This window comes from Eschrichtius robustus, chromosome 3 (assembly GCF_028021215.1).
Source record: "Eschrichtius robustus isolate mEscRob2 chromosome 3, mEscRob2.pri, whole genome shotgun sequence".
NCBI classification, from domain to species: Eukaryota; Metazoa; Chordata; class Mammalia; order Artiodactyla; family Eschrichtiidae; genus Eschrichtius; species Eschrichtius robustus.
The window spans coordinates 141,154,781-141,179,623 of NC_090826.1; the positions used below are offsets into that span (position 1 = coordinate 141,154,781).

Below are 24,843 nucleotides of genomic sequence, written 5' to 3' on the forward strand. Positions count from 1 at the left end.
TGTACAGAAGTGAACATGTTTATCTTCTGTCTCATTCTCCCTTTTGGTGAATTATCAAAACACTGGGAGAGCTCTGTAGTGCTCAATGCTCAGAGGTAGGAGATTCAAAGGGAAAATCTGAGTGACGCTTCTGAAGTAAGTCAGGAGGAGAGACTCCGAGGGATTCTCTTAGGTTCTTGGATTTGCTCTGGGAGAGGCACAGGGTCCATCGCTCCTCTATGTATCAGCAGGGCCGGGACAGGAAGCATGTGGTTACAGGCCTCAAGAGGAGCCACATTTGGTTGCTTTTAATGTTGCTTCTAGTACTTCGAGGCTGTGGTCCTAGTAAGGTGGGGGCAGCAGAGCTTTCTCCAGCTCCTATCCTCCTCTCCCCAGTTGTTCCTGCAGCTGTAAGTCAGTGGTCAGAAAAGGAGAGAGAACAGCAGCACTGACCCAATAGCAATGTGAGGTTGAAAGTGGAACATATGAGGACAAGGAGCCCCACTTAAGGTCCCGTCTGGGTTGCTCAGGCCCCCACCTTGGCCAGGCACCAGGGCTGCATGTTGTTCATTAAAACGTGAACATCCTGACCAAGACTTTGAAGATAGGAATCACCCATCCCAAACCAGACACTCACTGCCCACAAGTAGCCAAGAAGGAAGCGAAGGGTGGTGAATGATTAGCAGAGCTGGCAGACAGCTCCAGAGTCTGTGGACACCAAGTACCTGGAAAGAGTTTCATGAGGCAAACTCAGCTTGACCACAGGAGCCCACGGAGGTCCTTCATGGCCTGGCTGCTCCACAGCGAGACTCCCCCTCAGACCTGTTCCTCCCCCCCCCCATGTTCTTGAGGGGCCCCAGGCACAGCCACTGCCACTTGTCTGGCATGAAATGCCAGGATGAGCCAGAATGCCTTCAGGAATTCAGTACATATAAATTTACTAACTGCTGTGGATTCTGCTGAGTACAGCAGGCATATAAGAAAGTATATGATGTACTTCTTATCCACAAAGGGCTTACAATTTGAAGGCATACATCTCTACACACACTCAAACACACATACACAAACACACAACATATAGAGAACTATTTAGACTACCTTGGTTCCATAGAAATCAAATGTCATGTATGTAATTTTGAATTTTCTAAAGCATTTGATAAAATTCAACATCCATTCATGATAAAAGCTCTTACCAAAGTGGGTATAGAGGGAACATATCTCAACGTAATAAAATATGTTTATGACAAACCCATGACCAGCATAATACTCAATGGTGAAAAGCTGAAAGCCTTCCCACTAAAATCTGGAAGGAGATAAAGATGCCCACTCTCACCACTTCTATTCAACATAGTATTGGTAGTCCTAGTCACAGTAATCAGACAAGAAAAAGAAACGTATCCAAATTGGAAGAGTAAAGGTAAAATTGTCACTATATGCAGATGGCATGATAGTATATATAGAAAACCCTAAAGACTCCACACAAAAACTACTGGAACTAATAAATGAATTCAGCAAGATAACAGGATACAAGATTAACATGCAGAAATCTGTTGCATTTCTTTTTTTTTTTTTTTAATTAATTAATTTATTTATTTATTTATGGCTGTGTTGGGTCCTCGTTTCTGTGCGAAGGCTTTCTCCAGTTGCGGCAAATGGGAGCCACTCTTCATCGCGGTGCACGGGCCTCTCACTATCGCGGCCTCTCCTGTTGTGGAGCACAGGCTCCAGACGCGCAGGCTCAGTAATCGTGGCTCACGGGCCCAGTCGCTCCGCGGCATGTGGGATCTTCCCAGACCAGGGCTCGAACCCGTGTCCCCTGCATTGGCAGGCAGATTCTCAACCACTGCGCCACCAGGGAAGCCCGTGTTGCATTTCTTTACACTAATAATGAAATATCAGAAAGAGAAAGTAAAAAAAAAAAAAAATCCCTTTTAAAATCACATCAAAAAAAAAAACTTAGAAATAAACCTGACCAAGGAGGTGAAAGACCTATGTGCCGAGAACTATAAAACAATGATAAAGGAAACTGAAGATGACATAAATAAATGGAAGGATATCCTATGCTCTTGGACTGGAATATTTTATATTGTTAAAATGGCCATACTACCCAAAGCAATCTACAGGTTTAATGTGATCCTTATCAAATTACCCATGACATTTTTCACAGAATTAGAACGAGTAATCCTAAAATTTATATGGAAGCATAAAAGACCCAGAATTGCCAAGGAAATCCTGAGGAAAAAGAACAAAGCTGAAAAAGAGCAAAACTACAGAGCTACAGCAATCAAAACACTATGGTATTGGCACAGAAAACAGACATATGGATCAATGGATGAGACAGAGAGCCCAACACACCTATGATCAATTAATCTTCAACAAACAAGGCAAGAATATGCAATGGAGAAAAGACAGTTTCTTCAGCAAGTTGGGAAAAGCTGGACAACCACATGTAAATCAATGAAGTTAGAACACTCCCTCTCAACATACAAAAAAATAAACTAAAATGGCTTAAAGACTTAGATATAAGACATGATACTGTAAAACTCCTAGAAGAGAACATAGGCAAAACATTCTCTGACATAAATCATACTAAAGTTTTCTTAGGTCAGTCTCCCATGGCAATAGAAGTGAAAGCAAAAATAAACAAATGGGACCTAATCAAACTTATAAGCCTTTGCACAGCAAAGGAAACCATAAACAAAACAGAAAGGCAACCTACGGACTGGGAGAAAATATTTGCAAATGTGTCGACCAACAAGGGCTTAATTTCCAAAATATAAAAACAGTTCATACAATTCAATAACAAAAGAACAAACAGGGCTTCCCTGGTGGCGCGGTGGTTAAGAATCCGCCTGCTAATGCAGGGGACACGGGTTCGAGCCCTGGTCCGGGAGGATCCCACATGCCGCGGAGCAACTGGGCCCGTGAGCCACAACTACTGAGCCTGCGCTCTAGAGCCCATGCGCCACAACTACTGAAGCCCGCGCACCTGGAGCCTGTGCTCTGCAACAAGAGAAGCCACCGCGATGAGAAGCCCGTGCACCGCAACGAGGAGTGGTCCCCACTCTCTGCAACTAGAGAAAGCCCGCGCGCAGCAACGAAGACCCAACACAGCCAAAAATAAATAAAATAAAATAAATAAATTTATTTAAAAAAAAAAAAAAAAAAAAGAACAAACAACCCAATCAAAAAATGGACATTTCACCAAAAGAAGACATACAGATGGCCAATAGGTATATGAAAAGATGCTCAACATTGCTAATTATTAGAGAAATACAAATTGAAACTACAGTGAGATATCACCTCACACCCATCAGAATGGCCATCATTAAAAAGTCTACAAATAACAAATGCTGGAGAGGGTGTAGAGAAAAGGGAACACTCCTACGCTGTTGGTGAGAATGTAAGTTGGTGCACCTACTAAGAAAAACAGTATGGAGGTTCCTTAAAAAGCTAAAAGTAGAGCTGCCATATGATCCAGCAACCCCACTCCTGGGCATATAGAAAACTGTAATTTCAAAAGATACATGCACCCCAACATTCATAGCAGCACTATTTACAATAACCAAGACATTGAAGCAACTTAAATGTCCATTGACAGATGAATGGATAAAGAAGATGTGGTGTGTGTGTGTGTGTGTGTGTGTGTGTATACACACACACACACACACACACAATGGAATATTACTCAGCCACAAAAAAGAATGAAATAATGCCATTTGCAGCAACATGGATGAACCCAGAGATTATCATGTTAAATGAAGTAAATCAGAAAGAGAAAGACAAATACCATATGATATCACTTATATGTGGAATCTAAAATATGATAAAAATGAACTTATTTACAAAGCAGAAACAGACTCAGAGACATAGAAAACAAAGTTATGTTTACCAAAGGGGAAAGGAGGTGGAGGAGGGATAAATTAGGAGTTTGGGTTTAGCAGATACAAACTATATAAAATAGATAAACAACAAACTGCTACTGTATAGCTCAGGGAACTATATTCAATATCCTTTAATAAACTGTAATGGAAAAGAATATGAAAAAGAACATATATATAATGTGTTAGTTTCTGGTGTACAGCAGATCAATTCAGTTATATATATATATTATATGTATGTTAGTTTCTGCTGTACACCAGAAACTAACACAACATTATAAATCAACTATACTTCGATAAAGAATTAAAAAGCAAAAAAAAATTTTCTAACAGCAACATTAAAAACATAAAAAGATGAAATTAATTTTAATGAGATATTTAACTCAATATGCCCCCATATCATTTCAACATGTAATTAATATAAAAGTTATAAATGAAGTATTCTTTTTATAAATGAAGTATTTTAGATTCCATATTTCATACTACGTCTACAAACTACAAAGCTTTTTTTTTTTTTTGGCCGTGCCTCAGGACTTGTGGGGTCTTAGTTCCCCGACCAGAGATTGAACCCGGGCCCACCGCAGTGAAAGCACTGAGTCTTAACCACTGTACCTCCAGGGAAGTCCCACCAGCATTATGTTTAACATGTACAGTGCATCTCATTTAAGAAGAGCCATATTACATGCTCAATAGTTACATGTGGTTAGTGGCTGCTATATTGATATACACAGATTTAGACAGTATAGAATGACATGTTGAGTGAATTTTAGTTTTAGTGAAAGGAACAGTTCATGGTGGAGGTAGAGGTTTCTTCAGAAATGGCATCTAGACAGCTATACTATAAACTTAATGGTTGTAGGATTTTAGTATGGTGCTTTCCAAAAGCATCTTTTAATTTACTTCCTTTCTGTTTGGGAGGGGCACCATTATCATCATCATCATCAAAAAATGATTACAACTCACCTTGCTGCTAGGCAGAAATACACCACAGGAAGAGAGAAAGCCAGAGGTAGGGGCTTGAGCAGAACTACACAGGGAGTGGGTCCATGGAATCACAACAAGGTCAGAGCCCATTTGTTTATGTGCCAAACTTTCATCTTATTTCAAGTAGGGGTTACTAAGTCTTGGGGTTTGTCACTAACTTACCAAAACAAAGCTCACAAGAGATGGAAAACAACATTCTCATTTCTTAGTTTGAAAGGACATATTTGCTTTATTTCTCCTGGCACACCAGCTCATAATTTTCCTCTTTGAAATTTCCCATAATGGGAGTTTTATACCTCATTGCATAACCATGACTTAGGGTTTACAGTTTGTATAATAGATTTCAGTTACTTTTGGTGATCACATTTCAACAGCTGCAAATTTCTTTTTCTTCTGGAAACTTTTGGCAAGGTGGAAGCACATACTCACCTTACCTCTGTTATACCTATTTCTTCCCTTATGACTATGGTATTAACTCACACCCGTGGCTGAGGACAGAACTCAAAGACCCAGAGTCTGTTTCTCCATAGATCAATCCTATTCCAAACCAGAATCTGCATCCCCAAATCAGGAGTTAACCTTTGTGCCCTCTTGTGCAGGATTCTTAACTCTGCAATTTGGGAACCCCACTGTAAATTTCAAAATTCCCTGTGGGAGATACATCTATCTCACCACTGAATATTCTTGCTCCCCTCCTACAATGTAGGGTGTTGTTGGGAAGTTGCCACTTAGTCAGGGACCATGTTACCTGCGTGTTCAGTGACTTAGTCTGGGCCAGTGGAATGTGTGTGGAAGTGATGTACACCACTTCAAGACACGGCTCATAGAAACCTCTCTCCTATTCTTCACCCTTTCTTTCTCCATATCTGCTGGCTGAATACAAAAGATTATGAGGCACTAGAGAAGGACAAAGTCACAAGATGGGAAGAGTCTGGCTTCTGAAAGACCAGGTGAAAGGCTGCCTACTAACTAGAAATGCTGGCATTTAATTTTATGAATGTGGGAGAAATAATCTGTTGTATTAAGCCAATCTGATTTAAGGTTTTATCTGTTTTAAATCAGTTAATTAATCCACATTGTCTACCAGGCCTCTAACAGGCCCATTGAGAGCTCATGTAAATGCAACTCTTGGCCATCATCTTTGATGTGCAAACTACCTGAAGGGTTAAGTTGATTACTCCCACCCAACTCCCTCCTCTGCCTTCAGTATCCCAAAGTCTAGAATTCTCACGTACCTTGGCCAAGCCACTGCTTCTGGGGCCCAGGAAAGTGAATTCACGAAGGTGCCTTATGATTTTGGGTACGGAGCACAATATCTTGGTGGTCCTGAAGCTTCTCATTCTCATTAGGACCTCTGCTTCATTTTGGATACAATCTTCCAATAATAGGGCCACACATCTTAATGAGATACAGTGTTTCTCATCACTGACCAGTGCTTCACCCCAACTAATACCACCTGTAATTGGTTTCCTATTGCTATGCCACAAATTAACATAAAATTAGGAGCTTAAACAACACAAATTTATTATCTCACAGTTTCCATGGGTCAGGAATCCAATATGGGTTAGTTGAGTCCTCTGCTCAAACTCTCACCAAGCTGATATCAAGGTGTTGTCTGGCTCAGGATCCTCTTGCAAGCTCACTGGCTGTTGGCAAAATTCAGCTCCTTGCTGTTCTAGGACTGAAGCTCCCATTTCTTGCTGGCTGTTAGCAACTAGTGGTTGCCCACAGTTCCTTGCCATGTGGCCCTCAGTGGAAGTTCACAGCATGGCTGTTTGCTTTCTTCCAGGCCAGCTGGAGTGCATCTCCTTGATGATTCACCTGACTAGGTCAGACCCATTCAGGACAATCTTCTTTTTCACTAATTCATAACTCAGCTGATTAGTAACTAATCATGGGAGTGATATTCCATTATATTCTCTGGTCCCACTCACACTCAAGGGGAGGGTACGGAGCATGTATACCAGGGGCAGGAATCTTGGGGGCCATCTAGAATTCTGCTTACCAGACCATCCAATCCTCCTTTTTGTTCATTACTCTAAGTTGCAATAAATTGTGCACATCTTTGTATTTTCTCATTATTATATTGCTAATACCTTCACAGTACCTGGAAAATAGTAGCTATTTTAGGATTTTTTTAATGAATTAATTAATCCTTTGGTCATCTTGATTGAGTTTGGAAGACTTACTTAATGTATTACCTACAAATTTACAAATTAGTCTCCTTCGTTGTATGTGCACTTTTGTGAAATTCAGTTGTAAATTTTTTTCTCTTGTCATTGTTCCAAATATCTGGGAGTAAATTCTGTTTAAGGCTTATGGCCTCCTGTGCAAGTACTCCACTGGTGTTTCAGATAGGGTCCCAACAGAAAATTGAAGGCAACCCAAATTGGGATAGTTCAAGGAAGGTTTGTTAAAGGTACTTCTTACATAGACGTGGGTAGGGCGTAGGGACACCACGAGGAATCGTTGAGTAACCGTTGGAGCTATTACTACCTCTAGGCCCCAAGGGACATGGGATGAGCAAAGTTCCTGGGTATGTGCAAGTACAGTGTTGTGGGTTGCATGATGGCCCCTAAGAATATACTTCCAAGTCCTAATCCCAGAACCTGTGAACGTGACCTTATTTGGCAAAGGGGTCTTTGCAGATATAATTAAGGATCTTGAGGTGAGATCATCCTGGATTTAGGGTGGGCTCTAAACCAATGACAGATGAGCCTATAAGAGAAAGGCAGAGGGATTTTTGAGACACAGAGGCACACAGAGGAGCAATGTGAAGGTGGAGGCAGAGATTGGAGTGATGCATCTACAAGCCAAGGAACACTGAGGATTTCCAGCAGCCATCAGAAACTAGGAGAGAAGCATGGCACAGAGCCCCCTAGAGCCTCCGGAAGGAACCAGTACTGCCTACACCTTGATGTTGGACTTCGACATCCATAACTGTGAGAGCATAAATTCCTGTTGTTTTAAGCCACCACGATTGTGGTCATTTGTTGTGGCAGCCTGGGAAACTAATACTGATGGTGTTGTGGTGGCAGGGTACAGCCAGCCTGAGGTGACCCCAGAGATAGCAGCTAAGAGAATAATACCCTAATCTCACTATTCTTTCCATCCTCTGCTGGGGCTAGTCATTGGCCAAGTGCTGCCCGAAGCCAGAGGATAAGGGGGCTCAATGATGTGTTACAGACCAGGGCAGTCTTCTGGGAGAGGGAGAAGGGTGGAGGTGAAAGATGGATTTGGAGGGGCAAATTGAAAATATATGGCACATCTGTTTTTAGGTTATGGTAGGGTAACCATAGATCCTGATTTGCCTGGAGTAGTTTGGTGTTTACCTGTTGTTTCAATGGAAGAATTAATTTTGCATCTTTTCTCTCTCAAGTGTCCAAGTTTAAATAATAAATTATATAGTCACATTAAGTATAGGTTAAAATCCAATTGGATCATTATTCAAATGGAGATAAAATCTGCTGTAGGGTATGTTAAGTAAAGCAAGTCACACCCATCAAGATGTCCTCTCTCTTGATTGCCGTATGGTTGTAGCCATTCTTGACAGGTGTAAGAAGAAAATTTAAGACTTTCTGAAGTTAACAAGAACGCACCTGTCTCCAAAACCTGGATCATATGCCCCATATTTTCTGCATTTAACTTTTTTCACTTCATCTTGGAGATCTTTTCACGTCAGGACACAGATATCCCCTATTCCTTTTCACTTCTTCATAGTACCCCATAATTTATTTACCCATTCCCCCATTGGTGAACATTTATTATTTAAGGTTACCTATAGGGACTTCCCTGGTGGCACAGTGGTTAAGAATCCGCCTGCCAATGCAGGGGACACAGGTTCTATCCCTGGTCCGGGAAGATCCTACATGCCACGGAGCAACTAAGCCTGTGCACCACAACTACTGAGCCTGCGCTCTAGAGCCCACGAGCCACAACTACTGAGCCTGCGTGCCACAACTACAGAATCCCGCACGCCTAGAGGCCGTGCTCAGCAACAAGAGAAGCCACCGCAATGAGAAGCCCACGCACCGCAACAAAGAGTAGCCCCTGCTTGCTGCAACTAGAGAAAGCCAGCGCAGCAATGCAGACCCAACGCAGCCAAAAATAAATAAATAAAAACAGATAAATTTATAAAAAATAAAAAATAAATAAAGTTACCTATGGACACAGTGATTCAGTGACTCTTCTTGTACATGTTTTTTGTGTAGATATGTGAGTATTTCTAGAATAGACACTGTGAAAGAGTTCTTAGCTACAGACAAGAATCCATTCTGGCTAGTTTAAGGGAAAGAAATTTATTAAAATAGATGTTAGTTCACAGAATCATTAGGAAGGCTGGAGAACGGCTCCAGCTTAAGTTTGAAGGACCAATGCCCAGGACTTCACTGTCAGATGGGCTTAGGTTTTTGCTTCTGGCACTGACCTCAGAACTACAGGGCAAACCAGCTTGGTGATGAACAGAGGCTGCCATCTTTGCCACTACTCTTGTTGCAGAATAGAGACCCCATGCAGATTCAGTTTTCTTACATTGCTCAATTCTCAGTTGAAATCTTAAGTGGGTGTGTCTAACTGGTCACATGCCTGTACCCTAGCTGGCTACAAGGGAGGTCAGCGTTAAAAACAGAAATCTATCAGGAAGGCAGGCCTGACAATGTGGAAACTGATCAAAGTGTTGGGAGGCTATTTCAAAGATGTTGTTAGGCTCACATGACAAATGTCCACTGCAGGTAGCAGGAAGTGGAATTGTTTGCTTGAAGGATATATGCACTTTAAATTCTGGCACACCAAAAGTCTGCCAAGCTGACTTCAAGGAAATGTAGACCAATTCATATTTCCACCTACAGTGTACGATAATTCCTTTTTCCCTAATCTTCTCCGGCAGTGGATAATATTGTTTCTTCAAAACTTGTGACAATTTTTGACAACCTGATGGTGAAAAAAAATCCTACTTTATTTGAATCTGTTTTTCTCAAAATTGTTTACGTTAACATTTTTAAAAATAATTTTTTGATGACTAACAAGAACCTGCTGTATAAAATATTAAATAAAATAAAATTCAATAAAAGTAATTTTTATGTGTTTTGAACAGCTCTATTTCAGTCTATTTATTTATTTATTTATTTATTTATTTATTTATTTATTTATTTATTTATTTCTGGCTGTGTTGGTTCTTTGTTGCTACTCACAGGCTTTCTCTAGCTGCAGCGAGCGGGGGCTACTCTTCATTGCAGTGCACAGTCTTCTCATTGTGGTGGCTTCTCTTGTTGCGGAGCATGGCCTCTAGGCATGCGGGCTTCAGTAGTGGTGTCACTAGGGCTTAGTAGTTGTGGCTCGTGGGCTCTAGAGCGCAGGCTCAGTAGTTGTGGTGCACGGGCTTAGTTGCTCCACGGCATGTGGGATCTTCCCAGACCAAGGATCAAACCCATGTCCCTTGCATTGGCAGGTGGATTCTTAACCAATGCGCCACCAGGGAAGTCCCTAGGTTAACAATTTTTCTCTTTATTAATCATTTGTTCTTCTTCTGAGTCATAGTTACTTATATCTCCTACTATTTTTTTGTATTAAGTTGTCTTTTTGTTTGCCTATTAATGTTTTCTCTATATATTCTGGGTATTGATTTTGAGTGTACATTACATATATTGAGCTATACAGTAGGAGTTTGTTGTTTATCTATTTTATATATAGTATTGAATAGTTTGTATGTGCTAAACCCAAACTCCTAATTTATCCCTCCTCCACCTCCTTTCCTCTTTGGTAAACATAACGTTGTTTTCCATGTCTCTGAGTCTGTTTCTGCTTTGTAAATAAGTTCATTTTTTATCACATTTTAGGTTCCACATATAAGTGATATTGTATGGTATTTGTCTTTCTCTTTCTGACTTAACTTCATTTAACATGATAATCTCTATGTTCATCCATGTTGCTGCAAATGGCATTATTTCATTCTTTTTTGTGGCTGAGTAATATTCCATCGTATATATATACCACATCTTCTATATCCATTCATCTGTCAGTGGATGTTTAAGTTTCTTCCATGTCTTAACTGTTGTAAATAGTGCTACTATGAACGTTGGGGTGCATGTATCTTTTCAAATTATAGTTTTCTCCAGATATATGCCCAGGGGTGGGGTTGCTGGATCATATGGCAACTGTATTTTTAGCTTTTTAAGGAACCTACACACCATTTTCCCTAGTGGCTGCACCAACTTACATTCCCACCAACAGTGTAGGAGGGTTCCCTTTTCTCTACACCCTGTCCAGCATTTGTTATTTGTAAACATTTTAATGATGGCCATTCTGACCAGTGTGTGGTGATATCTCATTGTACCTTTGATTTGCATTTCTCTAATAATTAGCAATGTTGAGCATCTTTTTCATATACCTATTGGCCATCTGTATGTCTACTTTTGGAGACATGCCCATTTTTTGATTGGGTTGTTTGTTCTTTTGTTATTGAATTGTATGAGCTGTTTGTATATTTTGGAAATTAATTCCGTGTTGGTCGCATCATTTGCAAATATTTTCTCCCAGTCCCTAGGTTGTCTTTTCATTTTGTTTATGGTTTCCTTTGCTGTGCAAAAGCTTATAAGTTTGAGAGTCAAAAGAGGATCTTCCCCAGACTCCCACTGTCCACGGCTCCTCCTCCTGTTCCTGTGGGTGTGATTCCTGGGACTCAGGCTAGAGGTGAATCTGCAGCCAGTGGCCAATGATTTAATCAATCATGAAAAAGGACCTGGTTCAAAGAGCTTCCAGGTTGGGGAACCAGAATGCTTCCGCATGCCATTATCCATTATGCAGGTCCCCAAACTCTATGAGGACAGGAGCTCCTTTGTTCAGGACCCCAGTTTATGTGTCTCTTCATCTGCCTATTGATCCGGCTGAGTGTTGAGCTTCACAGAGAAGAGCACCCACTTTTCCTGCCAAAGACCCACTGTATCAAGATTGGAGGCAAGGAGAACTAGCACAACTCCTGTCTATCTTTGTGGGTTCCTGCCCGACCTCGTGGACTGCTGCTCACCTTTGAAAACTGCTGTCAGGCAGGGAGTCTTCTCCATTCCGCCTTATTGTAATTGACCAAAAATCTATTTCATGCAAGCCATCTAAAGACCAGAATCAAATGGTACCTGGACCAGTATTTGTATCCAGAGTTCAATTCGAATGACACTGCTTTAGTTCTTAATTTCCATCACAGCTCTGCATAATAGGCTTTCTCAGATTTCATGATTCCTGGGCTGTGAAAAAAAGAGAACCTGCTCCTCTTGGCTGTGACGATTTCTCATACTTTCCTCATTTTTGATGACGTTGACAATGCTGAGGAGTACTGCCCTGTTCTAAAGCCCCAGAGCCTTCTGCTTCAGTTGGCAGAAAGGGAAAGAGACAGTGGATGAGCCACTTCAGATTCATAAAAACCCCAGCTTAGAGGAGCTGTCATCCTTTTTTATTTCTGGTATGGAGTGATGGAGATCTCCTCTAGCATGCAGTGCTAAGGCAACATTTCCAATTTGAATATTCCATTGATCAGGCTGCTGCAAGTGGCCTGGCTTTAGGAAGACCAGCCGGGTGGCTGACAGAGTCTTGGTGCTCCAGCCGGGTGTCAGGCCTGAACCTCTGAGGTGGGAGCGCTGAGTTCAGGACATTGGTCCACCAGAGACCTCCGGGCCTCATGTAATATCAAATGGCAAAAGCTCTCTCAGAGATCTCCATCTCAATGCTAAGACCCAGCTCCACTCAACAACCAGCAAGCTACAGTGCTGGAAACCCTATGCCAAACAACTAGCAAGACAAGAACACAAACCCACCGATTAGCAGAGAGGCTGCCTAAAATCATAATAAGTTCACAGAGACCCCAAACCACATCACCAGATGCAGTCCTGCCCACCAGAAAGACAAGATCCAGTCTCATCCACCAGAACACAGGCACCAGTCCCCTCCACCAGGGAGCCTACACAACCTACTGAACCAACCTTACCCACTGGGGGCAGACACCAAAAACAATGGGAACTATGAACCAGCAGCCTGCAGAAAGGAGACCCCAAACACAGTAAGTTAAGCAAAATGAGAAGACAGAGAAATACACAGCAGATGAAGGAGCAAGGTAAAAACCCACCAGACCAAACAAATGAAGAGGAAATAGGCAGTCTACCTGAAAAAGAATTCAGAGTAATGATAGTAAAGATGATCCAAAATCTGGGAAATAGAATGGGGAAAATACAAGAAATATTTCACAAGGACCTAGAAGAACTAAAGAGTAAACAAACAATGATGAACAACATAATAAATGAAATTAAAAATACTCTAGAAGGAATCAATAGCAGAATAACTGAGACAGAAGAACGGATAAGTGACCTGGAAGATAAAATAGTGGAAATAACTACTGCCAAGCAGAATAAAGAAAAAAGATGAAAAGAATTGAGGACAGTCTCAGAGACTTCTGGGTTAAATTTAAATTCACCAACATTCGAATTACGGGGGTCCCAGAAGAAGAAGTGAAAAAGAAAGGGACTGAGAAAATATTTGAAGAGATTATAGTTGAAAACTTCCCTAATATGGGAAAAGAGATAGTCAATCAAGCCCAGGAAGCACAGAGAGTCCCATACAGGATAAATCCAAGGAGAAACACGCCAAGCCACATATTAATCAAACTATCAAAAATGAAAAACAATGAAAAAATATTAAAAGCAGCAAGAGAAAAGCAACAAATAACATAAAGGGAATCCCCATAAGGTTAACAGCTGATGTTTCAGCAGAAACTGCAACCCAGAAGGGAGTGGCAGGACATATGTAAAGTGGTAAAAGAGAAAAACCTACAACCAAGATTACTCTACCCAGCAAGGATCCCATTCAGATTCGACGGAGAAATCAAAACCTTTACAGACAATCAAAAGCTAAGAGAATTCAGCACCACCAAACCAGCTTTACAACAAAACCTAAAGGAACTTCTCTAGGTAGGAGACAAGAAAAGGAAAAGACCTACAATAACAAACCCAAAACAATTAAGAAAATGGTAATAAGAACACACATATCGATAACTACCTTAAATATAAATGGATTAAATGCTCCAACCAAAAGACATAGACTGGCTGAATGGATACAGAAACAAGACTTGTATATATCCTGTCTACAAGAGACCCACTACAGACCTAGGGACACATAAAGGCTGAAAGTGAGGGGATGGAAAAAGTTATTCCATGCAAATGGAAATCAAAAGAAAGCTGGTGTAGCAATTCTCATATCAGACAAGATAGACTTTAAAATAAAGACTATTAAAAGAGATGAAGGAAGACACTACATAATGATCAAGGGATCAATCCAAGAAGAAGATGTAACATTTTAAATATTTATGTACCCTACATAGGAGCACCTCAATACTTAAGGCAAATGCTAACAGCCATAAAAAGGGAAATCGATAGTAACACAGTCATGGTAAGGGACTTTTAACACCCCACTTTCACCAATGGGCCAATCATCCAAAATGAAAATAAATAAGGAAACACAAGCTTTAAATGATACATTAAACAAGATGGACTTAATTGATATTTATAGGACATTCCATCCAAAAACAACAGAATACACTTTCTTCCCAAGTGCTCATGGAACATTCTCCAGGATAGATCATATCTTGGGTCACAAATCAAGCCTTGGTAAATTTAAGAAAATTGAAATTGTATCAAGTATCTTTTCAGACCACAATGCTATGAGAGTAGATATCAATTACAGGACAAAATCTGTAAAAAATACAAACACATGGAGACTAAACCATACACTACTAAATAACCAAGAGATCACTGAAGAAATCAAAGAGGAAATCACAAAATACCTAGAAAAAAATGACAATGAAAGCACGACCACCCAAAACCTATGGGAGGCAGCAAAAGCAGTTCTAAGAGGGAAGTTTAGAGCAATACAATCCTACCTCAAGAAAAAATAAACATCTAAAATAAACAACCTAACCTTACACCTAAAGCAATTAGGAAGAAGAACAAAAAACCCCCAAAGTTAGCAGAAAGAAAGAAATCATAAAGATCAGATCAACAATAAATGAAAAAGAAATGAAGGAAACCATAGTTAAGATCAATAAAACTAAAAGCTGGTTCTTTAAGAAGATAAACAACATTGATAAACCTTTAGCCAGACTCATCAAAAAAAAAGGGAGAAGCCTGAAATGAATAGAATTAGAAATGAAAAAGGAGAAGTAACAACAGACAATGCAGAAATTCTAGGGATCATAAGCGATTACTACAAGCAACTATATACCAAAAAAATGGACAACCTGGAAGAAATGGACAAATTCTTAGAAAAGCACAACCTCCTGAGACTGAACCAGGAAGATATAGAAAATATAAACAGACCAATCACAAGCACTGAAATTGAAACTGTGATTAAAAGTCTTCCAACAAACAAAAGCCCAGGACCAGATGGCTTCACAGGTGAATTCTATCACACATATAGAGAAGAGCTAACACCTATCCTTCTCAAACTCTTCCAAAATATAGCAGAGGGAGGAACACTACCAAACTCATTCTATGAGGCCACCATCACCCTGATACCAAAACAAGACAAACATGTCACAAATAAAGAAAACTACAGACCAATGTTACTGATCGACATAGATGCAAAAATCCTCAACAAAGTACTAGCAAACAGAATCCAACAGTACATTAAAAGGGTCATACACCATGATCAAGTGGTTTTTATCCCAGGAATGCAAGGATTCTTCAATATATGCAAATCAATCAATGTGATACACCATATTAACAAACTGAAGGAGAAAAACCATATGATCATCTCAATAGATGCAGAAAAAGCTTTCAACAAAATTCAACACCCATTTATGATAAAAACTCTCCAGAAAGTAGGCATAGAAAGAACTTACCTCAACATAATAAAGGCCATATATGACAAACCCACAGCCAACATCGTTCTCAATGGTGAAAAACTGAAAACATTTCCACTCAGATCATGAACAAGACAAGGTTGCACACTCTCACCACTATTATTAACATGGTTTTGGAAGTTTTAGCCACAGCAATCAGAGAAGAAAAAGAAATAAAAGGAATCCAAATTGGAAAAGAAGAAGTAAAACTGTCCATGTCTGCAGATGACATGACACTATACACAGTGAATCCCAAAGATGCTACCAGAAAAGTACTAGAGCTAATCATTGAATTTGGTAAAGTAGCAGGATATAAAATTAATGCAAAGAAATCTCTTGCATTCCTATACACCATTGATGAAAAATCTGAAACAGAAATTAAGGAAACACTCCCATTTACCATTGCAGCAAAAAGAATAAAATACCTAGGAATAAACCTACCTAAGGAGACAAAAGACCTGTATACAGAAAACTGTAAGACACTGATGAAAGAAATTAAAGATGATACAAACAGATGGAGAGATATACCATGTTCTTGGATTGGAAGAATCAACATTGTGAAAATGACTCTACTACCCAAAGCAATCTACAGATTCAATGCAATCCCTATCAAACTACCAATGGCATTTTTCACAGAACTAGAACAAAAAATTTCACAATTTGTATGGAAACACAAAAGACCCCGAATAACCAAAGTAATCTTGAGAAAGAAAAACAGAGCTGGAGGAATCAGGTTCCCTGACTTCAGACTATACTACAAAGCTACAGTAATCAAGACAGTATGGTACTGGCACAGAAACAGAAATATAGATCAATGGAAGAGGATAGAAAGCCCAGAGATAAACCCACAAACATATGGTCACCTTATCTTTGATAAAGGAAGCAAGAATATACAGTGGAGAAAAGAAAGCCTCTTCAATAAATGGTGATGGGAAAACTGGACAGCTACATGTAAAAGAATGAAATTAGAACACTTCCTAACACCATACAAAAAAATAAACTCAAAATGGATTAAAGACCTAAATGTAAGGCCAGACACTGTAAAACTCTTAAGAGGAAAACATAGGCAGAACACTCAATGACATACATCACAGCAAGATCCTTTTGACTCACCTCCTAGAGAAATGGAAATAAAACCAAAAATAAACAAATGGGACCGAATGAAACTTAAAAGCTTTTGCACAGCAAAGGAAATCATAAACAAGACGAAAAGACAACCCTCAGAATGGGAGAAAATATTTACAAATGAAGCAACTGACGAAGGATTAATCTCCAAAATATACAGGCAGCTCATGCAGCTCAATATCAAAAAGCAAACAACCCAATCCAAAAATGGGTAGAAGATCTAAATAGACAGGACTCCAAAGAAGATATACAGATTGACAACAAACACATAAAAGGATTCTCAACATCACTAATCATTAGAGAAGTGCAAATCAAAACTACAGTGAGGTATCCCCTCACATGAGTCAGAATGGCCATCATCAAAAAATCTACAGGGCTTCCCTGGTGGTGCAGTGGTTGAGAATCTGCCTGCCAATGCAGGGGACACGAATTCGAGCCCTGGTCTGGGAAGATCCCACATGCCGCAGAGCTACTAGGCCCGTGAGCCACAACTACTGAGCCTGCACGTCTGGAGCCTGTGCTCCGCAACAAGAGAGGCCGCGATAGTGAGAGGCCCGCGCACCATGATGAAGAGTGGCCCCCGATTGCCGCAACTAGAGAAAGCCCTCACACAGAAACGAAGACCCAACACAGCCAAAAAAATAAAAATAAATAAATAAATTTTTAAAAAAATAGTTGCTAAAAAACCAAAAAACTACGAAAACTAAATGCTGGAGAGGGTGTGGAGAAAAGGGAACCCTCTTGCACTGTTGCTGGGAATGTAAATTGATACAGCCACTATGGAGAACAGTATGTAGGTTCCTTAAAAAACTAAAAATAGAACTACCATACGACCCAGTAATCCCACTACTGGGTATATACCCTGAGAAAACCATAATTCAAAAAGAGTCATGTACCACAACGTTCATTGCAGCTCTATTTACAATAGCCAGGACATGGAAGTAACCTAGGTGTCCATCGAAAGAGGAATGGATAAAGAAGATGTGGCACATATATACAATGGAATATTACTCAGCCATAAAAAGAACGAAATTGAGTTATTTGTGCTGAGGTGGATGGACCTAGAGAGTGTTATACAGAGTGAAGTAAGTCAGAAAGAGAAAAACAAATACCATATGCTAACACATATATATGGAATCTAAAAAAAGAGAAAAAATGGTTCTAGAGAACCTAGGGGCAGTACAGGAATAAAGATGCAGACATAGAGAATGGACTTGAGGACATGGAGGGGGGAAGGGTAAGCTGGGATAAAGTGAGAGAGTGGCATGGACATATATACACTACCAAATGTAAAATAGATAGGTAGTGGGAAGCAGCCACATAGCACAGGGAGATCAGCTCAGTGCTTTGTGACCACCTAGAGGGGTGGGATAGGGAGGGTGGGAGGGAGACTCAAGAGGGAGGGGATATGGGGATATATGTATATGTATAGCTGATTCACTTTGTTATACAGCAGAAACTAACACACCATTGTAAAGCAATTATACTCCAATAAAGATGTTTTAAAAAATAAAAATAAAATAAAATAGATAGCTATTGGGAAGCAGCCACATAGCACAGGGAGATCAACTCGGTGCTTTTTTTCCACGTAGGGGGGTCGGATAGGGTGGGTGGGAGGAGACACAATAGGGAGGAGATATGGGGATATATGTATATGTATAGCTGATTCACTTTGTTATACAGCAGAAACTAACACACCATTGTAAAGCAATTATACTCCAATAAAGATGTTAAAAAAAAGCTTATAAGTTTGATTAGGTCCCATTTGTTTATTTTTGCTTTTATTTCTATTGCTGTGGGAGACTGACTTAAGAAAACATTACTACAATTTATGTCAGAGAATGTTTTCCTATGTTTTCTTCTAGGAGTTTTATGATGTCATGTCTTATATTTAAGTCTTTTAGTCATTTTGACTTTATTTTGTGTATGTTTTGAGGGAGTGTTCAAACATCATTGATTTATATGCAGCTGTCCAGCTTTTCCCAACTTGCTGAAGAGACTCTTCTCCATTGTACATTCTTGCCTCCTTAGTTGAAGTTTAATTAATCATAGGTGTGTTGGGCTCTCTCTCTGGTCCATTGATCCATATGTCTGTTTTTTGTGCTAATTCCACGGAGTTTTGATTTCTGTAGCTTTGTAGTATTGTCTGAAGTCTAGAAGGGTTATGCCTCCAGGTTTGTTCTTTTCCTCAGGATTTCTTTGGCAATTCTGGGTCTTTTATGCTTCCATATATATAGGATTACTTGTTCTAATTCTGTGGAAAATGTCATGGGTAATTTGATAGGGATCGCATTAAATCTGTAGATTGCTTTGGGTAGCATGGCCATTTTAACAATATGAATTCTTCCAGTCCAAGAGCATGTGATATTTTTCCATTTCTCTGTGTCATCTTCAGTTTCCTTTATCAATGTTTTATAATTCTCAGAAAATAGGTCTTTCACTTCCTTGGTCAGGTTTATTCCTAAATTTTTTTTTTGATGAAATTTTAAAAGGGATTTCTTTTTTTACTTTCCCTTTCTGATATCTCATTGTTAGTGTAAAGAAATACAACGAGTTTCTGCATGTTAATCTTGTATCCTCTTATCTTGCTGAATTCGTTTATTAGTTCTAGTTGTTTCTGTGTGGAGTCTAATTTTCTATATATAGTATCATGTCATCCACATATAGTGACAATTTTACCTTCTCTCTTCCAATTTGGACACATTTTATTTCTTTTTCTTGTCTGATTACTGTGATTAGGACTACCAATGCTATGTTGAATAGAAATGGTGAGAGTGGGCATCTTTATCTTGTTCCAGATTTTAGCAGGAAGGCTTTCAGCTTTTCACCATTGAGTATTATGTTGGCTGTGGGTTTGTCATAAATAAGCTTTTATTAGGTTGAGATATGTTCTCTCTATACCCACTTTGGTAAGAGTTTTTATCATGAATGGATGCTGAATTTTATCAAATGCTTTAGAAAATTTAAAATTACATATGTGATATTTGATTTTTATGGAACCAAGGTAGTCTAAATAATTCTCTAATATTGTGTATGTTTGTGTGTGTGTGTGTGTGTGTGTGTGTGTGTAGAGAGATTTGTGCCTTCAAATTGTAAGCCCTTTGGGGATAAGAACTACATCATATAAAGAAGTTTTTATATGCCTGCTGTACTCAGTAGAATCCACAGCAGTTAGTAAATTCATATTTACCGAATTACTGAAGGCATTCTGGCTCATCCTGGCATTTCATGCCAGACAAGTGGCAGTGGCTGTGCCTGGGGCCCCTCAAGAACATGGTGTGTGGGGGGGTGGAAGACAGGTCTGAGGGGGAGTCTCGCCGTGGAGCAGCCAGGCCATGAAGGACCTCCGTGGGCTCCTGTGGTCAAGCTGAGTTTGCCTCATGAAACTCTTTCCAGGTACTTGGTGTCCACAGACTCTGGAGCTGTCTGGCAGCTCTGCTAATCATTCACCACCTTTCGCTTCCTTCTTGGCTACTTGTGGGCAGTGAGTGTCTGGTTTGGGATGGGTGATTCCTAACTTCAAAGTCTTGGTCAGGATGTTCACGTTTTAATGAACAACATGCAGCCCTGGTGCCTGGCCAAGGTGGGGCCTGAGCAACCCAGACGGGACCTTAAGTTGGGCTCCTTGTCCTCATACATGCCACTTTCAACCTCACATTGCTGTGGGGTCAGTGCTGCTGTTCTCTCTCCTCTTCTGACCACTGACTCACAGCTGCCAGGAACAACTGGGCAGAGGAGGGTTGGAGCTAGAGGAAGCTCTGTTGCCCCCACCTCACCAGGACCACAGCCTCAAAGTACTAGAAGGAACATTAAGAGTACCAAATGCGGCTCCTCTTGAGGCTTGTAGACCACATGCTTCCTGTCCCTGCCCTGCTGATATGTAGAGGAACGATGGACCCTGTGCTTCTCCTGCAGCAAAACCAAGAATCCAAGAGAATCCCTCGCGTTGTCTCCTCCTGACTTACTTCAGAAGTGTCACTCGGATTCTCCCTTTGAATCTCCTCCCTCTGAGCATTGAGCCCTACAGAGCTCTCCCAGTATTTTGATAATTCACCAAAAGGGAGAAGGAGACAGAAGATAAATATGCTTATTTCTGTGCAACCATATCATGCCCTTTTACTTTCACTTTAATAGGAAATTAAGTTCAACACACTGTTTTTTCAGATGGGGTGTATGACATGCAGCAAATCAAGAGAGAGCAGGAGTAAAAACCCAGATTTCTGACTTCTAGTTGATGCATTTTTCACTTCTTCATGCTGTCTTCTTAGAACTGTGTTTCTATATCTCAGTGGTAACTGTGGTCACCTCCAGATTATGGAATTACAGATGATTTGTAATGTTCTTCTTTTTGCTAGTGTATTTTATCTGATTTTTCCACAATGACTATACATTAATTGAATAAAAAATACCTAATGTAAACATTTTAAATTACAAAATTCCCTCAGAAAGCTGAATTAAGCTTTGTTTTTCTAATTTCCCTTCACACTCAAATCCCTAGCCCCACCAAACCTCTAAACAGCAAGAAGAAATCTGAATTACTGTCATCCTCAAGGGCAGAAAGAGATTTAACTTTTTCTGGAATTAAGCAGACTTGCGGAAGTGTAGGTAGTTGGATAGGAGTGAGGTCTCAGAGGCAGTGCTGTGACCTGTGTGTAAGTTCTCCTCCTCTTCACTAGGGGCACTGTCAGCCTACAGGTGCTGCCTCTCTGCTCCACAGCATTACTTGTAGTGTAAGGACAGATGATTACGCAGAAGACTGTGATGTCAGTACCATTCACGGTGAGCAGTGAACTTCTCCCCTCAGCATTATTATCACCCCCAGAGAAACTCCTATTCCATGTACCTCCCACAGTAAACCCAGGGTGTTTGTGAGCTTCACATTATCTGTACTTTGTTCTTCATCATCCTCTCTGCCTTATATTCAGCTGGCTGTTACCCAATACGTAGGACTCTGTCTTCTGAGGTGCATTAGACACTAGCAGAGTCTTAGATAAATGAAGCTGATGAGCTGATTCACATTAAAATCCAAATGGCCAACACTAGCTCACTGGAGTCACTCCTCTCAACAGTATCTACATTTTAGGGATTACACCTTAATTCCTTGTGTCAGGGATAGATCAGGGGAATATGGATTTCTCAAGGATATTAGACCTTATACATTTGTAGTGAAGAAGTCTTTGGAGGACTCTTGCCTCTCTGTATGATAGGGTGGAGGTCATTTCAGCTCAAATTGGCAGCAGTCAGGAAGAAGTATATTACACAAAGTTGGGGAAGAGCAAGGACAAACTGCAGCTTATGAAGATAGGCTGAAGCCTCTGTCTTCCTCTCATCACCTCATACTTCAGTGGCAGGTGGCCTGCAGAAGCAGCTGGTGCCCTTCGCACAAAGAGAAGCCAAGGGAGCTTGTAGGCCTGGCTGCCCATGCCAAGTAAGTGAGCCAGCAGATCAGTAACTGAATGCGTGAACTGCAGTGGTGCCCGGTACCCTACGTCTTCAGAGTGTCCTACGTTGCTGCTTCACTTCTATCTTCAGATTCTCATGTAAACTTCTCTTACAGCCAACTCAATCTGGAACCATATAGGGAAGGTAACTCTAGGAAACATGGCTCAAGCTTAGTTAGGTTGACACAGTATAAAACACCCACTGTCCCTAAAATCAGTTTCAAAAAGTAGCTTTTCCAATCCATTTACTGGCCAGTAGGGATGTTGAAGTAGGGAGCCAAAGGTGGTGATGTAAAGCGATAAGGGGAGGGGAGGAAGGGAGCTTTCTTGGTGATCCTCAAAACGTGTCTATAAAAGAAGAGTAGAAAAGCCAGACGTGTGAAACAGGCTCATATATATAAATGTTTTTAAATATTTGTGTCCAGGAGGAAAGCATTACAATTGGTTCAAAGTTATATCTGAGAGATACCGAAGGAAACGCGAGGATTTGTGAGTGCCCAGGCTTCCTCTGGAGACCATGGCAACCCCTAACCCCATCCCATGCTTCTGTATCCTTCTCTGAGTGATGGGCAGTACCAGGGGAAGGAAGCCATAGGAGAAAGGGACAAATATGACCAGAAGTGCCCCAAGGGCCCTAGACGGGAGCCCCTAAAGGCACATTCACCAGCTTTCTTCTTTGGCAGAAGCCAGTTAGTTCCCAATGTCCCAGAATGGAATGGAACAATGAGGCTTTACCCCACCAAAGTCGTAGGCTTGTTTCAAGAAGCACTTCCTCTCTGTGGGGGAGCAGTGGGTGGGGCAAAATGATAAAAGTTGGTGGAACGCAATTCTTTCCAAAGTCCAGATCTTCAAGTGGCCCCAGAAGGTGTGGACGTGCCTTGGTTTTACTCTTCTCACCTACCTTAGAGGGATTTCTAGTTCAATGGGAACCTTTATCGGTCACGTGTACCCAGGGCTGTTTCTACTCTCATATGGACTGTATCAAGCAGTAGTGGTCTCCAAAGCTGTGATATTCAGTGACTCTTTCCTGTATCCTTCATCCCCTCCCAGGAATAAGGGGAGATGGGCCAGGCTGTGGAAAATATCCTACGGTGGTTTGCTGAAGACGCTGGCAGGCTCCGGCTTGATAGTGTACGAGATCAGCTGCGTGAAGAGAGGGCTGATACTGATGAACAGGGAGCTGCCACCGAGATTTATGTACGGCAAAGAGTGGCAGCACGTCACCATGTTCATCCTTCTCACCCTCAACGGCTGTGTAGAGGTCGTGAGCAAGAACTTGCTGCCTCAGCGCTGTGTGCCCCTAGAAAAAGGGACCCTGGTGCTGACTTTCTATGTGCTCCTGCTGTTGTTGGTGTCACATGTTCAGGACTCAGCAGGGGTGGAGCTGCAGGTTCACTCTCTGCTCATCTTGGTGGTGTTGCTGCTGATGCTGGTGTTGACCGTACAGCTGTGGGCTCCTGACACATTTCAACTCTCGGTGATCGAGACCCTTCTGTTTCAGATCATGGGCTCCTGGCTGGTACAGGCTGGCTTCATTCTGTACAAACCAGTCACTGGCTACCCGTGGCAGAACGATGACATCAATGACATCATGTTTGTCACCACCTTCTTCTGCTGGCATGTGATGATCAATGCTTTGTGCCTGTTGGGAATCTACGGCGTCTCTTACTTTTGGCATTGTTGTTACCATCCCAGCTGGAAGCTGACGGGGTCCAGAGAAGCTCCATGTTACACGAGCACCGCAGGACCCCTCTACAAATTGCTGCAGGAAGTGGAGCAGTCAGAGAAAGATGACCAGGCTCTCCTTTCAAAGAGCTCACCCTGAGACAGGGCATGGAATGCCTGGTTCACTGTCCACCCCATCTGTGTCATTGTGGGTTCTCTCAGACATGTGCATTGTGCCCTCCTTGGTCCCCAGTAAAGGTAATGGCCGTGAAGGCGAGCAGCTGCTCTCCCTCTGCTGGCACATCTCCTGTCCCTGAACCTCTAATCGCTGAGGAGACGAGAAGGGGATGCTGATGGGATTGCTGGGGTCGGGGGAGGGGGTTAAGAGGATCAGGGGGATAGTCAAGTGTGCAAGGAGCGCTACAGGAGGGAGGAGAGAGTGCAATAGAAGGGGGGCCTCTGAAGGGGAGAGTGGAGAGTCCAGCAGTCATGTTGTCACCAGATGCTTCTCCAGGAACAAGTGATTGCCTTTTATCTGACGGGATACTGATTTCTCACAACTCCAAACTGGAATCATTCAAGTCTCATCCTGACAAAGAATAGTGGGTATTTCTGTTTGCTCAGCAAAGTGGCACCACCATGTGGAAGTAGCATCAACAGAACTTATAATTAATTTAAACTGGTTGAAATTACACTCTTCTGCCGACCCTCCTCCCCACCCGCCCCTCCCCAACAGTTTTTAAGGATTGGCTTCATTTCAAATTCAGATTAATAAAGTGAAACTTTATTAATGCTTTACTATTGTAACATTTCAAATTTGCAGATTTTAAACTTTTATAGAATTCAAATTCTCAATATCTCTCCAACTTCCTATTTTATTGCTCCTATTCCT

At 41.1% G+C, this 24,843-nt stretch overlaps 1 protein-coding gene across 1 annotated transcript; it reads left to right on the forward strand.

Moving 5' to 3' along the window:
* Positions 1-23,208: 23,208 nt before the first annotated feature.
* LOC137761482 (transmembrane epididymal protein 1A-like) lies at positions 23,209-24,111 on the forward strand. Its single transcript, XM_068538407.1, has one exon. It carries the CDS (start codon positions 23,209-23,211, stop codon positions 24,109-24,111), a length of 903 nt encoding a protein of 300 aa, XP_068394508.1.
* Positions 24,112-24,843: the final 732 nt, after the last annotated feature.

What these genes read in the sequence shown, in the direction of transcription:
- LOC137761482 (XM_068538407.1), top strand. Translation starts at nt 23,209, where the DNA reads ATGGGAACCTTTATCGGTCACGTGTACCCAGGGCTGTTTCTACTCTCA.